The 19,784-nt window shown below is 40.9% G+C and overlaps 1 protein-coding gene across 1 annotated transcript; it reads right to left on the minus strand.

Annotated features, from left to right (window-relative positions):
* Positions 1-450: 450 nt before the first annotated feature.
* Positions 451-17,429, minus strand: slc44a2 (solute carrier family 44 member 2 (CTL2 blood group)). The gene is made up of 22 exons (XM_080030147.1): positions 17,266-17,429; positions 11,421-11,469; positions 11,254-11,327; positions 10,630-10,714; positions 10,365-10,449; positions 10,131-10,250; positions 9,965-10,025; positions 9,740-9,866; positions 8,869-8,952; positions 8,429-8,541; positions 8,217-8,348; positions 8,030-8,129; positions 7,158-7,250; positions 6,808-6,892; positions 6,391-6,653; positions 6,141-6,235; positions 5,464-5,567; positions 5,306-5,379; positions 5,102-5,172; positions 4,907-4,995; positions 4,715-4,799; positions 451-1,533 (listed from the first exon to the last, which is right to left on the minus strand). The coding sequence occupies exons 1-22, from the start codon at positions 17,300-17,302 to the stop codon at positions 1,424-1,426; spliced, it is 2,136 nt and encodes a 711-aa protein (XP_079886273.1). The 5' UTR covers positions 17,303-17,429; the 3' UTR covers positions 451-1,423.
* Between the last annotated feature and the right edge of the window lie 2,355 nt (positions 17,430-19,784).

A 19,784-nucleotide genomic window follows, 5' to 3' on the forward strand; every position in this document is an offset into this window, starting at 1 on the left:
CTCTCAAATAGCCTATATGACACGTGCTCTTAAACCTGCAATGTGTAGAATTTTGGGTTTTATTTCCTAGCAGATTTTGTAGAAAGTAATTATAATATCCACAAGTACATTTAATTTAGTGCATAATAGATGAAAAAAAAGTTTTGAATTATAATTTTTTCCCTTAGAAAGGGTCTCATATATGTCCATATTTCTGCATATTTTGGACCAAGGCCTAGTGCCGCCATCTTGAAAGTGTCATAGTTGGAATGTCATCAGGTGCATTGTTTAAAATTTAGAATCGTTCTTGTCCTTGAAGGCCACTGTAGCTTCTGTTATTATTCAAAAGGGGTGGGGTTACCCAGGGAGTGTTGCATTCTAGAACTTTGTAGAACTTTCTTGATGATGTCATATTACACACTGCACCTTTAACAAACAATAATCTGCACATACTTTAGCCAAATTAAGAGCAAATGGCCTGATGGTTTTTATTATTTTGAACACTGATATGGCGACTTTATTTTGAATAAGTTTACAAAAAAAATAAAAGGAAATGCAAAACTTAACACAACAATGTGTTTTATAGGCTCTTCAGTGGAGTGTACGTACAAATAAAAATACATTAGGCCTATTAAAAAACAAATAAAGACTGCAGGTCAAAGTTAAACCACTTGGGTCACTTGTAATCTCTAAAGGCTTTGAGTAGGCTATCATACTAAGCTTTTATTCGCCAGCAGTTTAGCAACTTTGCTTTGGTCAGCTCATTTTATACAGTGCAATATGCTTAGTTAAACTGATAAAGCACATCTTTACTCATGTGTCAACAGGCTTCATCTGCCATTCAGTGGCCTTTCAAAGCTTTCATGTAGACTGCATAACATAATCCACTCAAAAAAGTAATAAAAAAGACCAAAATGTACAATGAAAAAGAAAAACATTAGTTTTTAAGGCAAGCTGTTCTTTAAATTAACTGCATTCATCAACTGTAAGTCAAGCTCCAATTAAGTTTCTCTAATAAAGTAAAGGGAGACAATGGGCATAATACCTTGTGTCAATATACAAAAGGATCACAGATATGGTACGGACAACGTTAATGAAACAGCATTAAACCACAAGAAACAAACATATAGTACAATCATGTAGCAAGGAATATGGCACTGTAATTCATCCTTATGTTCTGATTTTCACTCAAAACACACACACACACACACACACACACACACACACACACACACACACACACACACACACACACACACACACACACACACACACACACACACACACACACACACACACACACACACACACACACACACACACACACACACACACACACACACACACACACACACACACACACACACACACACACACACACACACACACACACACACACACACACACACACACACACACACACAAACAATGCTAATGCTGTGACCTAATCTACAGATTTGGACTGTTCATTGGACTTCTTCAAGAGTTCGAGCAGGTTCTGCGACATGAAATACGGCCTCTCTGGTGATCCATCGTTGCGCTCCAGATCCTCCACTATGACATGGATAAAGGCAGTTGAGAAACAACATTTTTCCGACAGCATGCAAACACTGAATAGTAATTTCACAGTTTTTGTATTTATGCAATGTCTGTCTATTATCTGTTTTGTCGTTTAGTTGAAAAAGAATTAAAGAGGCACTCCAGCAATTACTTATTGCAATTGCAGTTACACCACACTTTAAGCAGTGTTTTGCTGTTTTCCCTGGTGAAATACTAAGTTTGTTGGGGGTGGTCAGAGGTGTGCTCTGTTGTACCTGTAACCACAACCTACAATGATGTCACAGGGTCCTGGAGTACACATGTACACCACAGCAGCAAGTTGAGAAGGTAAACCACCACAGGTTACCAAAAGAATATTTTCAGATGTTGTAAAGTTACCCTAAAGAAAATAAAAGAATGCTCCAAATCTGTGGTTCCCAACCTGGGGGTCGGGATCCCTTAATGGGAATTATTGATTTTTTCAGACTTTTCTCTAATGCTATGTTTTGTCTCGTAATATTTAGGATACTTCCTCTTCAGGTATCAACAATCCTTTGGTTTAACTCTTCACAAGACATTATTTAATTTAAAGGGGTCACAAGGTAAAACAATTGGGACTTGCTACTCAAAATCAATGTATCAAAGGGAGAAATATCAAATTTTTTCCTCCTAACATGGGTTAATTTACAAAAACTCACTGAACTACCCTTCCCATAATGCATCTCAATCTGCTCCTAAGCGAATGCCTCCACCTTCCCAACTCCAGGGCCCTCACAGGCTTTATGTCAATAAGTTGTACTATAGTCCCCATACTAATCTGCAATCAATCAAGTTATGTCAAGAGAGTAATTACCTCGGGTAATTTAGTAAAGTGAATGAGGTGACTTTTAACATATACAATTGTTGGAGTGCCCCCCAAAAAATCAAAGTTCAGGCTGACGTTGTGGGACATGAATAAACTCACCTGCTTCCAAAAGGTAAACCACTTTGAAACTCATGTGTGCTGTGCACCCATAACAGAACTACTCATGATTAAATACAATCACCTTTAATCGAGACTCACACCCAATAAATATGGAATGTCATCAGTAATTTCAGTGGGAAATCAACACACATCTTTCACAAGGTGACGAACAAGAGAAAAAAGGTACAAAAGCATCCAGAGACATGTTAGTTGCGAGCATTCAGAAGGCCATGTTACATCATGCAGCACTTTAGAGATTGAGAGAGAGAAACAAGGGATAGGGACAGAGCAAGGCAGGTGGGATCAGTTATCAACTGCATGTGTATCTGTGTGTGTGCGCGTGTTTTTTTGTGTGTGATGATTGTGTGGGGGAGGGGGAGGGGGTGTTCTGTAGAAAGGTCACAATGGTTGCGTCCTGGCGACACAATCACAGCACTTATGCCAGTTTTGAAATACCAAGGCAAGTAGGTGGCAAAACTATACATGGGATCTCATCTTGGAGAGGATCTCTACAAGACCGAAGCCAAACAATACATCATAGACACACACTGCTGTATATACACAAGTACCATAGGAAAAAAGAAAAGATCCAATATTCAATAGTCCGTAACATTTTGGCGTCAGCTGGTATTATTGTAAACAGTGAAGAGATTCACCATCGATTGAAGCATTTGTTCTAACTGTAAACGCTGTACTTGGTTGTTCTGTAGTGCATTGGTTAACGTGATTAAGACAGAGAAAAACATCAGTAACAGTAATCAGGCACAGGTTCAGCAACTCAATGTTCTACAGATCGCCACAATATGGAAACCAACACTGTTCTAAAACCAACACGGAATATATATATTTTTTTTTCGTGCTACAGAGATGCACTGGGCTTTCTGACCTCTTTCCACATTTACACATCGGCCCACATCTGCAGCCGGACGCCATGTTTCTCACATAGCAGAGCGATTGGAAATTTGTAGTATACTGTACATTTAAAGGTGGAGTCAGCGATTCTGGAGAAAGCTTATTGTCAAAATCACATTTTGTCGACAATCAGTGAATACCTCCTCACAATCCGTTACCTGTCCGTACTGTGTGTGTGCGTGCTGAAGAAAAAAAACTGGTGTTAATAAAGAGCCTAGGATAGGTAAAGACAGTGCAGACAGGTATTCTGTATCAGTTCAAAAAAAGGAGGTTGCGCTTCAACAATGGAGATTCTCAGTGCAGTGCTAAACCCAATATCCAAAAGGCATGTTCAAAAAAGTAACAAAAGAATGGCACATGTCAAGTGCTCAAGTTAAGGAGGAAAAAATACTGTAATTTCAAGTGTTCTCTATATTCACTGATTTTGACAAAAAGTGATTTGGACAACAAGCGTTCTCCAAAATTGCTGACTCCGCCTTTAACAGGTCCCTGTTCATGAGGTTGTAAGGTACAGTTGTTTCATTCGTTATGCCTTAAGAGGTTTACAAAGCCTTTTTTTTGTAATTGCTGTTTACATCTACTCCTGTGGGGTGGAAGGAGGCTTGTTTTCATGGTCATCCTCTTTCTCCTCTTTCTTCTCTTCTTTCTCAGGCTCCGCAGATGAAGGTGACGCCTCCTTCATTTTGCCTTCCTTCTGCTCTGTGGCCTCTTTCACCTCTTGGTCGTCTTTCTTTTCAGCCTCTTCTTCCTGACAGACTTTTGCTTCCTGGTCCCTCTCCTCGCTCGGCTCTTCGGCGGCCATCTTGGCCTTGAGTGGCTCCTCCTCCTGGTGGTCCTGCCTGAGCTCCACCTGCTGTTTCAGCTGGATCTCTCCATCTTGTTGCTGCTGAAGAGGGGTCTCCTCCTCCAGTCTCACCTGGTCCACTGGCTTGGCAGAATCCGCCTGCTCAACGCCATCACCTCCATCGTCCTCCAGCTTGCTCACCTTGGAGAGGATGTCGTGCAGCTCGGGGGACATGAAGTAAGGCTTTTCAGACGAGCCGTCGTTTCTCTCCAAGTCCTCACCTTTTGCGTGTGAGTGTGTGTGAGTGGAAGGAGGCGTATTTTGTGTTTTTTGATTTGGGTTAATGGATAATGAAGGGAGGAAATTAAAGCAGGAAATACAGGGAATATGTGAAAAGAAAGTAAAAGGGAAAATGAGAAAAAGAGAAGAAGAGTTAGAAGCATTGCAGGACGAAGAAACCAGTGTCTCAGATTGAGTTGTTTGAAAACAGGTAGAAGAAAGGAAATCTACATCTGGCTGAACTCAAAGTTACTTACAGAAGCAGAGGAACAGTGTGTCCACACACATGGCGTACACACTGAAGAAGCCATGGGCGATGAGGTAGGATCCCACCACCAGCGTCTGGGCGAAATAAAATCACATACAGCACGTTAAACTTCTGCTGTGGCACTAAAGCCCACAGCTGAGCTCAAAAGTATGGAAGTCATACAAATGGAATTGTATCTCACCAGTATTGGCACCCAATAGTAGTTCAGAGAAGGAGCAGCCTCCTCAACCGCTTTGATTCTGCCAGAGAAGAAGAAGAAAGAGAAGATCCCTGTAAGGAAAAAAACAAGAGATTAAGTTGATTTGAACGTTAAAAAAACAGACAGATCTCTCTAGAAAAAAGGACATTTTTGGTGGGAAAATAAAGGCTCTCTTACCAACAATTCCAACAATGAGGAGCTTCCCAAGGAACAGCAGGAAGTCTGTAACTTTATCCAAGACAGCCACCCTGCGTTGAAATAAATTCAGAGTAAATCAAATCAAGCAAGGCTAAGACTAATTGAAATATTGAATACAAATGATAATCTGATGCTCATAGAATTACAAGATGTGGATATTAATAAACAAAAAAAAAATCCAACCTGACAATGTTCCTCATGAGAAGGAAAAAGGCATTTTTAGCGGAGGGACAAAAACTTTTTCCGTAGATGGCAATCTACAGGGAAAACAAACAAAACATGTACCACTTTAAAACCAGACCACGGCCAAATTGTCTCATGTTAATGTCACAAGAATTTACCATGATGTAGGCGTTTCTGTTCAGGAACTTGATACATTTCTCCAGGCACCAGAAGCAGCACTTCATGCAGCTCAAGCAGAATTTGGCACACTTGTTCTGAGCACCTGAGAGAGAGAGAGAGTGTTACATGTTATAATGAATATCAGTGTGTCCAGGAATGTTAACCAGCTCTTTGATCTGTATCAGATAACCTGCATTATGAAACATTTGGCATAATACATCATATATAAAAAATCCCAAAACCAGATGTGTCTACATCTCCTGTCCGGAAATTTAAAGAAGCTAGAGTGGCCTTCAAGGACAAGAAGTTAGTTACTAAAGATGGCATCATCCACCACTGCCACAGTGCAAAAACTATTATTTTCAAGAAATTATAGCAATCGATTCTCTCTTGAAAAAGAGATTTTAATCTCAATGAGACTAACCTGGTTAAATAAAGGTTATTATAATAATAAATCATAAATGATACACTAGTTAAAACAATTTCCATGAATATTATTTTCCTTTTCTCCCAAGTCTGTTCTGAAAAACGCCAATTCCCTTTTCACACTGGACCTTTAACAACGTCCTATACACAGGTTAAACACAGCCACAGATACGATTATGATGTAGTTACACAGTCGACTAGAAATAAAATAATAGGTCAGTTATTATGTTCTGTATTTAAGTCTTCTGACCTTTCAACTTGTGATCCAGGTACTCCAGAAGGACCCTGATGACCTGGACCAGAGACAGGATCAGAGAGCCAAAAGCCAGAGAGCCTGTGTGGTAGCTGGACATAGAGGAGGGAGCATAAGCAGAAGTATCAAACACTGTCGCACAGCTTACCCACCTACTGACGTAATCATATGCCTTAGACAAGATTGAAAAATATACATAGAGGTGGACATATTCCACACACAAAAAAAACAAATTCAGCCTTCTAACCGGAGGGCCCGTCCCAGCGAGGAGAAGATGGGGAAGGCGGGGATATCTTCAGGCTTCTTGAAGGCCCAGTAATAGGAGGCAAAGGCCCCCGACAGAGTGACCTGGCCCAGGGCCGTCACAAAGTTGGCGCACCAGAAGAAGAGGAAGACGTTGTAGAACTGGAACAGGATGAGGTACTTATGGTAGAGGGTCTCCCCACCATAGAAGGCAAACAGACACTCTGCGTCCGCACACTGAGCCGAGGCGTTGGAGGTGTTGAATGTCTGGACAGAGGGAGAGAGAGAGAGAGAGAGAGAGAGAGAGAGAGAGAGAGAGAAGTGTGATTTTTTATACAATTAAATACTGTAACCGTGACATTATAAAACTATTTCTTCCTGAAATCCCATGATATTGAGGCAGTGACATTTGACAGCGTACCTTGGGGTTGCAGGTGTCTCGTGAGTACTCGCACTCAGTGGTGTTGAACACTTTGTACACCTGCTCGTTAGAGGTGGACAAGAAACTGTTCAGATCGGTCAAGGAGATCATGTCAACAAAGGGAGGTTACCTCTTAAAAAGTCACTATCAAGAGCCATGTGCAACTATTTATAACTGAGTGGAAAACGTCCCAAACATTTTATTTAGTAGGAAAGAATTTAAAAATGAACTAAATTGCATGGAAGGTATCAGTTGAATTGTGGAGATGAGGTAATTGCATTGAAAAAGAAAATCGCATTTAATTATGTTTTGACCCTCGTTGATCATTATGTGGACAAATGAAAGGATACACAGCAGTGATGGCCCAGTAAGCAATGACCAGAGCCAGGAGGGCAAAGGTCAGCAGTGGGTAGAACAGCGATGACATTACGTTCCCCACAGCCCTGAAAAAAGAAACAACAATAGGGACGTTATGTCTACACATTCAGCTATAACAATCTCCAGAAGGACGGGGAAAGTTCCCAAAAGAAACACAGCTTAGAGCTCTCTCATGGTGAAGTTTGAGAGTAGGAACTACAGGTCGGTTCCCACTGTCACAATAACAAATTAAAGCAGCAATAATTGATCTTTTATCGCCTTTGAGAGCAGCAAAATATGCTGTAAATACAACAGTGGCAACCCTATGTTGTTGTGCTAAACCTTATTTATTAGTCTTGTTAGTCTAGTGTGCACCCGTCCAATAGACACAGAGCATTGTTAGCATTGTTTTTAAGAGTCATGTTTGCTTCCATCTGATGAATTGAAGTCCAATTTTCACCCTAGTGTTAGCTCTGTTTTGGTCCTCATCAAATCTTGTGGGAATTATTTGACTCTTTAGCTTCTGAATGCTTCACACGCTACTTGCTGACTGTGTCTGTCTTCTGTTTGGTGCTGAACAGGCAGACTAGAGTGGGGGCCATAAAACAGAAACACTGAGCTGAAACAAGCTAAGCTAAAATGCTTTCTAGAGCTGAGGGGACCTGCGAAGTAAAATGATCATTCTCTTTGGGTCTTATCACTATGAGTGAAACAAGTAACATTATACACAGTCATTTAATCCATTGTCATTCTAAAAATATTAGACTTGCACATTTTTAAAATATATGAGAAGGTTTGGCAACTTTTTGTTTCTCTGCTCATAATACAAACTGGAAAGTTTGTCTCACAACCAACTCAGACTGACCTGCTGGCCTCTTTGATGAGGGCGATTGCAATCATGATTCTCTTCCTGAGGAAGATGAGTAGCAGGATGATGATGACTTCCACAATAGCCAGAATGATCACTGCAAAAAGGCAAAGGCATTAGATAAACAGGATTCAAAGACACTTCACTGAGATTTATTTAAGAATGAAAGTGTGTTTGAACGTACTGAAGGCCAGCCAGGTCTGTCTGATCTGCAGGTAGACAGAGAAGTCGGTCTGAATGCCCAGGTCACGGATGGTGACGTCAGCGCCCGGCTCTCCCTTCAGACTCGCAAACTCCATGTAACAGTGGAAAATCCCTAAACAAATGAATAGAATAGAATACTTAGAAGTTGTTCATTTCAATAAACTGATAAGAACTTGATGGCTGAAGACTTACCATATCCGATGACTAGAATAACCAAAACTATCATGACCCAGATCATGATGCCAGCCAGGAATCTCAGCAAGACGATGAAAATCAAGCTGACGACCATGGCAATGACCAGACCCCTGGAGAGGGAGGACATAATGCTTTAACATATTGACAGTGAACAACAGCGTCTTTCAGCCTTTTAGCCTATGGACCTGGTAGTCGTGGTGATATATATTTTCTGGTTTTCAATGATCAATAAGTTAATAAGTTGATCTTGAAAACAAGCTTTGATATACCAAGTGAAAACATTTAACATCAACGATAACTGGATGTTTGGACGGCAGGCGGTCTCTTTAGTGGCTTCAAAATATGTGTATGTGTAACCTCAGTAACCTGTAATATAAATAAAAATGGTCCTAGAGTTGTACTCTTGTACACTGTATCTATAAAGTGAACTGACTTACAGCAATATCCAGTGCCAGGACTGAGTGTAGTCCTCAAAGATTCTCATGGCCACCTGGCGAGCTTCAACAACCACATTTGACTTCCTGTAAAAAGAAAAGTAATATAAAGTAAAGAAATGTATTAAAAATAAATCATCGCTATACAAATCTAACATTGTAGACATCCCACCTGACAACATTTATTGAAAGGTGAAAAGTGACACCAATTAAAACAATGAATCAATAAATAATACTGGTTAATAATCACAATGGATTGTAAAAGACATATTGAGCTTACGCTGGTCCTTTAACCTCCAATCAAATTCGTAAAAAGAGTTTTGCGTGTGTGTGCGATCGTGTGTCTGTGTGGAAGATTTGAGAGGACTGTGTGGCTAGCTCGAGCAGCTTAAAACAATGGTAGCTAAACACACGGAGCACCGGCCTTTTCAGCTGAGCGAAGAAGGCGAACACTTTAGTAAAACACACCTCAGTGTACAGGGTAAATAAGAGCATAACGATGTTTGAATAGGCCATAAAATCACTGCAGTGAGATATGAAGGGAATGTGATGTGTCAGCTGACACAGCATAGCAAGATGTGTGTCAAAGCTGTCAAGACTGAACTGGTTGATTAAACCACATTAAAGAATATCTCTGTGGCATTAATAATAATCTAAGCATATTTTGGATTATTAAGTAATCATTTTATTTCATGACCATTTGTTGATTTCAGACCCTGTCTACTACAGCTAATAATGTGAATAATAACATTGAGTTTAACAATAATGAATAATGTGTCATCACAGGTTTATAAGGGCCTGCTTGTCAAACTTTTGCAACAAGAGACATATGTTGTGTGTACATGTGCGTTGCCATATAGTGAAAAGGACTCACTTGGATGCCTCCAGCACATCTGAGGCATTTACATTGACACCCTCTCCGTCGTCAAAATTGGTCTGATTGCCCACCACTACCACCCCGTTTTTCATGGTTCCCAAGGCAGGGAGGCAGCGACGAGTGACTGTGGAGGGAGGAGATGATGCATTAATTTTACATGCCAGGCACAATAGCATGAGTGTGGGCGAAAAAATTATCAAGAAGAACTGGCTTCTCACTCACAGGGTTTACTGGGCATCAGCATGGCAGGACACAAGTTATCCCTCAGGATCTCAGGAGCACTCTTGAAACATGTCAAACAGCCTTAAATGTACTTTTTGTCATACTGCAATGTACATGTCACTAAGCAAGAATACAATGAGAATATTCTAATCATTTAAATACTCACCAATTTCTCAAAATCCACTCCACCCTTACAGAATTGTTTGTAGTATTCCCAGCCTTCCCCTTTCATCAGCTTGGATTTCACCAATGTCATATGGTTGTCGGGACATTTTTCCACACATAACTGGATACAAAATGACAACGTTCGATCATTTACCATCAACTTTTTAGATTCTTGGAGAAGAAGAAAATGTTGTAGTGAACACACAGTATATGATCAGTAGATATGGTTTCTGACCTGTGTGGTGGGACACTGGAACTCCAGCAGCACCAGGGGACTGGCACATTTCAGGATGTTGAAGTAGAACAGAAGAGGCTTCTTCCTGTCGAGTGAAAACAGGAAAACAAAAAACATTATTCAGCCTGTATGGTAAATACATGTCTCTAAGTCCCAAATAGGTTTTGATATTACAGTAATACCTATCATTATCTGAAATACACAAGACAATCGGCATGGGAAACACTATACTGCAGACATCACGCTCATATTGTCAGTGACTCACTCCAGAGGTGTTCCTGCTTGTCCACAGAACTGTCCCCTGCTGTCCGTGGGATAGATCACTTTCCTGGGGTCACCCTGAGACCAAGCTGTTCGGAGGACAAAAGTTAACATTACATCAAATCACAACCAATATTGAAAATGGAAAGTCACATATGAGACTAAATGAAATTAACCTAAATATGCAATATTTAGGTTAATTTGGATTTGTATCTTTGCTGGCAACACATGCTATGTACATAGAGTTCCAGTCAGTTAGGACAGACTCTGTTTTACACGGTGAAAATAATGGAAACATTATTTAAGGTTGAGAACCCACACAGTAAAGTGCAAAGCATTGATCACCATATATATCATAAGTACAATACAATTATTATGATTTACAAGTTCTACAAAATGGTAATTTATATTTATGTCAACTAAAATTGAGTCGCTGTAACTTACGAATCTGATAGAGAATAAATTAGTGTGTGACTGTATGTTAATACTTTAGTCCTAAACATATTCAAAATACATCCAAATAAAGTATATACAATTTTAAAAGTACCCAGTTATAAAAGCCAGTTTCCTCCAAAATCATGTGTCTAAGCTTCAAAGCAATGACGCAGTAACTGAGGCTCAGTCTTACCGATTATACCGACGGCAAAGTAGCCCAACAAGGCAATGATGAAGAGAATGCAGCAGAGGACATCTGTGCAGCCCCTGAACCAGACGAGAGGAGAGACATGGTTACTGGTGTCCTGTGTGCTACAGAGAGAAAAGAATGATGGCAAGTGATTGAAACAGAGGTCTCACCTGTTGTGAATCGGCCCTTTGAAGTTTGGGTCAAACTTCCTGGTCTCCCCTGGGGATGAAAAGAGAAAATGGGCTTATAATAATCTCCTCTCATTAATTCAATTTGAGACTTAAAACTACAATCTGACGAGACTCTTAACAGTAGTTAAACAAAAACTACTGGTTTCACCTCAGGGATTCTTTTAGCATGCCAACAAGTCAACAATATCAACATCCCTTGGTTGTTGATACTGATATTGAAATATATCTGGGGGTATGGCACCAAACACCAAAACATTTAAACGTAATATAATTTGTTGGTTTTCTGATTAAAATTAGCTTGTAATGACTCATTTTGTAAAATAATACAAATATATGATTGTAACATCATGATATGATTCTTGTGCAGCTCTATAGTTGGTGGTGTTTCCTGTTAAAGTTTGTCCTCATCAGCAATATATATATATATATATATATATATATATATATATATTCAGGCAAAACTAACATAACACTAAAATGTTAAGGAAACTCTGTGCACTGTACATGTCACTGCTGCATTATTTGCGCCGGTTGGCACAGCCACTGTGCCTGTGTAGAAATGATCATTTTCACGTTCACCGTATGTGTGCACATAAAGAGCAGGGAGATAAACAAGTGTGACGTATACAGTACGTAAGTGTACGCCTATGTATTGACAAAGAAGACAGAACATTATCCAGTGCAAAAGGTTTCTTCTGCATGACTGCCTTGCCTGGCAACACACAACATGGCTCCCTAGTGACGGAGAGCTCCCCGTGGACAATCGCCATGCAGCCGCCATGGAAACACCTCAGACACGGCACCGGAGAGAAACATCAGCCGTGCCCACTCTGCCTAGGGTGACCTTACACTGAGTTCAGTGAGTTGCAACATTTTGTCAGAGAACGATGAGTGTGAACGTGTTCGCCAGTCATTTGCCACACTTCTGAATTGAAAGAGGTTTGACAAGCTTCAGTAAACAACATTGCCTCGACCGACATCCTGTAGCTAGGCTCTGGCACATCCTGTCACATTACTCAAAGTGTCTGATTGAAATTCAGATGCAGATTCAGACAACTTTAATTTCCATTCAATTGTAGCCTTTTCCAGCAATACACCCATCATAAAACAGTCAACTAATAGTTACATCAGAGGAAACGTATGAAGGACATAGGACAAAAGGTATACTTTAAATTAAAAATCAGCAAATAAGAATACATAATTAACAGTCATGTAAAATGAGTGAAGTCTGTGTTCAGCAGTCTAATAGCGTAAGAAATCAAAGACTTTGCTGCAGCTTTCATGACAGTTCACAGTAAACTGCTATTCAAAGGCTCGGTCACGGATGCACAGTGAGAGCTAGAAGCCAGAACTGCTACCCGTTGTTTACAAAACAGATATGTCTGCTTCAACACACACTTGCTAAAACACATGCACACACATACACAGGGTATACACACACAGACACACACACACACCATGCCCACATTTTGCAGAGACACAACTGACGAGGTTGTCGCTGGACTTTGTATTTTAAATGTCTGCTGTTGGTAATATGTGACTTAAAGCAGGTCATTAACCATGCATGAGTCAGTGTTTTCAGCGGACCAACAGACACACACGCAGACATTTAGCTAAAAATTAACCTCCATCTCATCATAAATCCATAAATGGGCTATAAGGGGGGACCTGTTACAGTACCTTGCCCGTCGTATTTTGTCATTCCGTCGTTGTTTTTCTCTCTGTTTATGTCATAGACACTTTCATAGCTCTCTCTCAGTGTGCTGCTGAGTATGGCTTCTCCTTCCTGTTCGAGGTTCTGTGAACTCCTCACTTCCTTGTTATTTCAGTTGATTCAAAGCTCTGCCCTTCACCTCCCAGTCCCTCTCTCTCTATCTCTTTTTGTCAAGGGAATTGCATGAATGGGGAATTGAGAGAGGAGCAGCGGGAGCAACAGAGAATTGTGGCGCCTGTGAAACTGCTCCTGCCAAAATTGTCTGAAGACATCTGACTACAGGGGGATGCTCTAAAATCAAAACAAACAGCCTTTCACACCGGCATAGGGACAATCATTTAAGCCACTGTAACTCAAAATCCACAAAGTCCTTTTAACTAAGTCGATTTTTTTAATTTAAATTTGACTATTTTAGACCAGGTTCCCAGATGCTTTAATGGCCTCAATTCAACCCATTGAATTGACATGAATATACTGTTCTCTCTGTTTCCCCCGTAACAGCTGTATAACACAGTGCAACAGCTGCACACACAGCAGCTGTGCATATGACTACAAAAATATCACTCTCACATCCAAGCACTTGACATGGGCCTTGATAATGATTAAAAAAAAACATTGTTCTACAGTACAAATACCTGGTGCTAGTCTAGACAGTTTCTCCCTTTAAGACTTTACCAATTAGAACTTCCTGTTTCAACTTTAGGGTGTGAATTTCAGCTTGTGACAGCATTTCGACCACATCCTCCATCTGAGCGCTTTTAGTCAAATTCTACAACACCAACTTCCAAAACAATGCACAAAGATCATCCAGTTTGGAGCATTGTGAGGACAATGATTTGGTCATTGTTATGGCCTTGTGTGCGTCTGACACATTGTGTACATCAGAGATAAGACCATCCTACATGCTCTCTGGAGGCTCACAAGCGTGATCTGGTCTGCCCACTTCCGCTACCATGTGACTGTGTGACAGCATGCAGGAAATATAATGTAACTATTGACCTCATGCACGCGCCTTTCAGGGTGCCGTGTCTTTGCAAACAAAACTTCGACCTAGTTCTTGGGAATTTCAGTTTCATATAAGGAGACATGAGAACAATATCCATCTTCTTGGCCAACTTTTTCGTCAAAGCATATGGATCGGTGTATTTGATACACTTGCACAACACAAACAATTAGTTTTGATGGAGATCCAATAAATGTCATTATAAAATAATGGTGAAATCAGTACGGACCCTGAAAAAAAATATATGAAACTTCTTGTTGCTCATCGACCAACACATGTTTGATAATAGTTTTTTTTAAAGTCATGGAATATTGGGTTTTAAGATATTAGTGTTAGCAATAATTATTCTGGCAAAGATGATGCCACTACACAATTGACAGTAGATATGTTATTTTGTGTCCTAGCTGCGCAGTTATTACTAATTAGATAAAAAGGTCTGCAAGATTTTCTGTCAGTGTTTTGTCTTGCTCCTGCTTCCTGACATTACTTTGTGTGTATACATTTCCTCTTTGTATTTACTGAAGAGGGTAAACATTGAAAGTCATGTTTCCATCAGCCTTTCATTGGCAGGACCATCTGTGAACGTGAAAGACGGAGCTCCATTAGAGCTGGAAAAAAACAGACAGCTCTTTGCCTGCTTTGTGCCATTAAACAGTCTCTGATTGTGTTGAAAAATACTGAAGCAGACTTGCTTCAATATGTCTTGTATAGAGTCGTGTTTGTTTATTTATTTGCTAAAATTAATATGATAATGGATTACCCATGTGACGTCTAAGTAAACAAAGGTAGCAAATTTAAGAAGAGATTTCATAAAATATATAAATATGTTAATGAGGATGGGTTTGTTCTCAACTTGGTAGCTGGGCTCCTCAGCTAGTTGATCATATGCAGTCTATGTTCATTATGGAGTTGTGAACATCTGCAAAAACCTCGCCTAAACCTTATTGATCTTATTACATTTTAGTGAAATCTTTAACTGTTTTTTTAACTGAAGGAGAAAAAAAAATGTGTGTGTGTGTGTGTGTGTGTGTGTGTGTGTTAAACGAAGCAATGATGTCATGACTGATGTGATTCACTAATGGGCCCGCAGGGGTTATCAGATGAACCCATTCCTGGCTACCTTAATGGGTTTGTGGGCACTGTGGTTGTGGGTGTGTCTGTGCATGTGTGTGTGTGTGTGTGTGTGTGTGTGTGTGTGTGTGTGTGTGTGTGTGTGTGTGTATGTGTGTGAGTACATTTTTTCTCCTTTTCTCAGATTTTACCTTGGCCTTTACGAATTTAGATAAAGAGGATTCATATATGGGACTTCCTGATGAGTCGTGTCATTAGCCCACATACTAAAGCAAAAATTAAATAAAAATTGAATTACATTGAAGCATCTTTTTGCGATAAATACATTAAAACTGACAACCTGTGGATCAGACGACTGCTCTCTGTTTTCTCCTTACAGTAACGGCTCTGATGAAACAGCAACAGTTTGTCTAATTTTCCAGAAACCCACAGCCGAAGGCCAAATGACAAGCATTCATTGTGTAACATAAAGCAGTGGTGTCTCTGTCTCAGCACATACAATGTGTTGGGTAATTCAGCAGAGTGTTTGTCAGCCTCATATTGACTGGAAGCCTCTTGACTGTGTGGATTGAGTAAGTAGAGCAGGCAAGGTGGAAGACAGTGCAGGCTGCAGCCTGCCTGCATGCACATCGGCCTAGACACAGGGAAGATAAAGCACTACTAACAGTAGTAGGTAACCGGGGAGCGCTCAGGGGTCAATCTATGCTGATAAAAGCAGCTGTTTGAAAATACTTGTGAGCTGGAATTTGTAATGTGTGTTTGCATCGTATTATATAGCTTTATCTCCGGTTTAAAGGCTGTGTCCTGTCTTTTCAGCCTCATGGGGGGAGGGGGGTGGGGTGCTGTTTTTATGGTAAAAAGGAAAGCAACAGGGAAATTCTCCACAGTGGCAGCTCCATAGATTGACTGCTGTGAATGTGCACTTTCCAGCATGGGTGTGGGCTGTGGTGGGGAGCTTCTCACATTGTGAAAGAAGGAATGATCAACAGTCAGACAGCACTAGTGTTGTCTGTCCCAATGAAAGGCAGCAGTAGTAGTTTGCTTTTGGGCCCTCCATGGCCATGCCCTCTCATGTAACAACACTGACACGGGGTATTAAAGCTAGAATAACACGGGTTAAGAAAACGTCCTGACTCAACAGTCCATACGAGACCACAGCCCTACAGCTCAGACAGGAGAAGACCACGCCAGGCTGCTGTGGTGTGGTCCGTTAAGAGCTGCTGGAGAGAATGCATGAGTGACACATCACACAATGAACAGCAATGAGTCATCGCGTCTTGGGCTGGTACAGGGGATACATTTTCTATAATATAATGATGTGCATGCAAAATCAGTGTGAACAAATTCAACTAAAATATCTGTGAGAAGCGCATTTGTTTGTGCGTTTGTGAGTGTCTGTGGATGAGATGACCATATGTCAAGCTCCAAAACACCAAATGGTTTTCTAGCACTGATAGACCACACACAATATCTCCACCTCCTCGGCCTGTTTGTGTGTGCTCCTACCGTTGGCTACAGAATAACCTGAAAATGAAGCCAATTCAACAGAAGCCTATTAAAACAGACCTTGTTTGAATGTATGGCACTGGAAATTACTTTACTTCTTCAACCTATTTTATTAGTAGTCTAACATTAAGCCATGCACACACCATCAATAACTAGGGTTGAGCAACAGTTATCTTGAGTAGCCTAGCCATATAGTATTTGGTTCTAACAGAGGATGTAAAATTAGGGAAAAATAACAACAACCTCATTGTAACCACCCATTATTTTTTTTAAATGTAGGCTATTAGCTACATTTCTGGCTCTTACATTCATTGTCACATTATTTTAAATAATAGCCTACAAGCCCTTTCTTTAACCATTTATGAGAACCCCATTACAAAAATCCGCGGATGATGAGGATGACCGGATCTGCATGAGACACATGAGGTCCACACCCTTCCATCCCTAGTCATTGTTTCCATTTCTTCGCCCGGTTAGACAGAAGAAGACAAATACATTCTAAGATCGAGGAAAATAAAAGCTGCTCTAACCGTATTTGGGGTCCGGGTTTTTCTCCTCAAGCTCCATTCTCACACACGACTCGGCTGCTTGCTTCTGATCAGACCTTAGACAGGACAGTTACCATGGAAATGTCGAGGAAAAAAACACCAATAACACTTAAGTGGCCGACTGACTGCTACAGCAGAGAAACCGAGAGAGACCATCCCGAACCAAACTGAAACAGGGCGCATTCCAGGCTAACGGAGAGGAGGAGCGGCCAATGAGAGACGAGCGCCTGCAAACCGACAGCTGCCGCGGCCAATCATAGAGCGCCTGAGCGGGACAAAAACATTAGTCTCTCCGCTACCTCTATGGAATGTGTAGTGTGCGAGTCTCTGAAGACCTAGTCTGGCATGACCACTTCCGCCAGCGTCTATTCGCTTGCGTCGAAAAGCTACGCAGCCCCCGGTTGCTGGCTTTCCCCTATTGTGATCCCCCTCAAATTCGGAAACAATTCGCTCAGTCAACCCGTGTGCTTATGTGCAGCGCTCTCTCTCTCACACACACACACACACACACACACACACACACACACACACACACACACACAGGGTGTGAGAAGTCACATTACTGTAGACAGATATAAAGTGTGGCGATACTTCGGGATAATAATATTGGCGGCGGCGGTCCGGGATGCATCCTAGCTTAGCCTAGCTGTCCAACTTCATTGTACAACTACCCCCGGGCAGAAATACCCTCATAAACTCTGGAAAATGAAGCGTGGGGGTTTGAATTGAGCACCGGACCTTATAACCAGCTAGATTAAGATCCGCCGTTCCCTTTCTTTGGTGAATTAGGGACTATGCAGCGGTGTTTTAGCGACGGGGAAAGATTCCAACGGCTTCCACTATCACCTAGCAACTCTTACGGCTACTTGCTGCAGTTGGTGTAGCGCTCACAACGTCAAAACCCTGTTCTGCCTGTAAACAGACGGACTACGGCTCTGACTACAGCGATAGGAGGTGGTGACATAAGTTCTCGATTGCTAAAAATTCTACTCGACCGCCGTAGCCGTCCTCTCAACCGCCGATGATAATGTTACCAGAGATAACACTACGTGGGTGGCTAGTTAACTCCGGTTAAGTTATCCCGTGAGCTCCTCGGGGGCTAAAGTGTATGGTGTCTTGACATGCTGGTTAGAAAGCAACACACTATGTATATTCCTTTTGTCTTTAATAGTTTTTGTGTGGCGTTTGCGGGTTTAGCCATTTCTCTGACAGTCTCTGGACGTAGACGTTCCATCAAAATAAGTCCCCCCCCGGCACTATTTTGCAGGACACCGCTGCTGCTTCCCGGGGTTAGCCCCGCCCTAGATGATTGTGATTGGTTTAAACAAATACAAACAGGCTAGCCCAGTTTCCCCGGTTTCCCCACCCGAATAGACGGCTCTAAACAGAGTGCTTCCAGACCCTACTACTTGCTGTAGTTTGGTCTGGCTTTGCGAGACTACTGAAGACCTAATGCGATAAAGGCTACGATGCAATAAGAAAGACCGGCGTCATTTTCACAATTTAGATCAAATCACAAAGCGGTAGTCTACTTCCATTTAAAGCTAGGCTACTTGTAAATTGAAGGCCTACTTTACTTTTGTATTTTCATGCGAATTTATACGCTGGCTACTAAAATCTAAAATCGAGAGGGAAACATTGTTTACTACTCTACTGGCTTAGGCTAGCCTATATTGACAGCTTTAGTGACTTTGCAGATTAAGGTTTTTCCAAACAAAGGATAGGCTATGATCTGCGTATAAATTATGATTGATTATTGTAGATTCAACTGATCTAAACTATTTAAAATTGGCTCAACACTCGCCAAATAGGCTACACCATTCAAATGCTGATCACAAGTCACATGAGTAGCCTAGGCCTTTATTATACTATCTATGGGCCTAATACAAATCTAATTATGCATAATTATATTGTCAACATTTGCATGCCAGTACTTTTCTTTTTCAGTGCATTCAGCTGATTATACTAAGTAGCCCATAACCACAATACAATTTGACATTAATGCAACGACCCATCACTGCAGCAAAGTCTTCATTACTCTGGGTAAAAAACTAGGCCCTATGTGTTTTACTATAAAACTAATGGCATAAGAGACAATTTCATAAGCATAATTTCAGATTCAATATTGTTTGTCATTCAGATTTGCTTTAATAAAGACAGCACACAGTTATTAGGCCTAGTCATAGCACAGAAATTACTGGCCTGAACTACGATGTTTTTGTGTTGCCTCACTCAGGTCTTCAAGACACCAAAACAGCTCTGTGATGGGCAAAGACAAAATGAAAACCAAACCCATAACATTCCTACAAAGATTAAACATTCTTCTGAAAGACAAACATTTAGCTGGGACAATCAAATGTTTTTTTCCTAACTCAATTGACCTAGAGGTAAGCCTTGACATGCTCTACATTTATGGTGGACGATCACATGTTTTTTTCCTAATTCAATTAACCAAGAGGCAACACTTAACATGCTCTGCCCCACCTTGGTCACAAAATAAG

This window comes from Ammodytes marinus (assembly GCF_949987685.1).
Source record: "Ammodytes marinus genome assembly, chromosome: 6".
Lineage (NCBI taxonomy): Eukaryota > Metazoa > Chordata > Actinopteri > Uranoscopiformes > Ammodytidae > Ammodytes > Ammodytes marinus.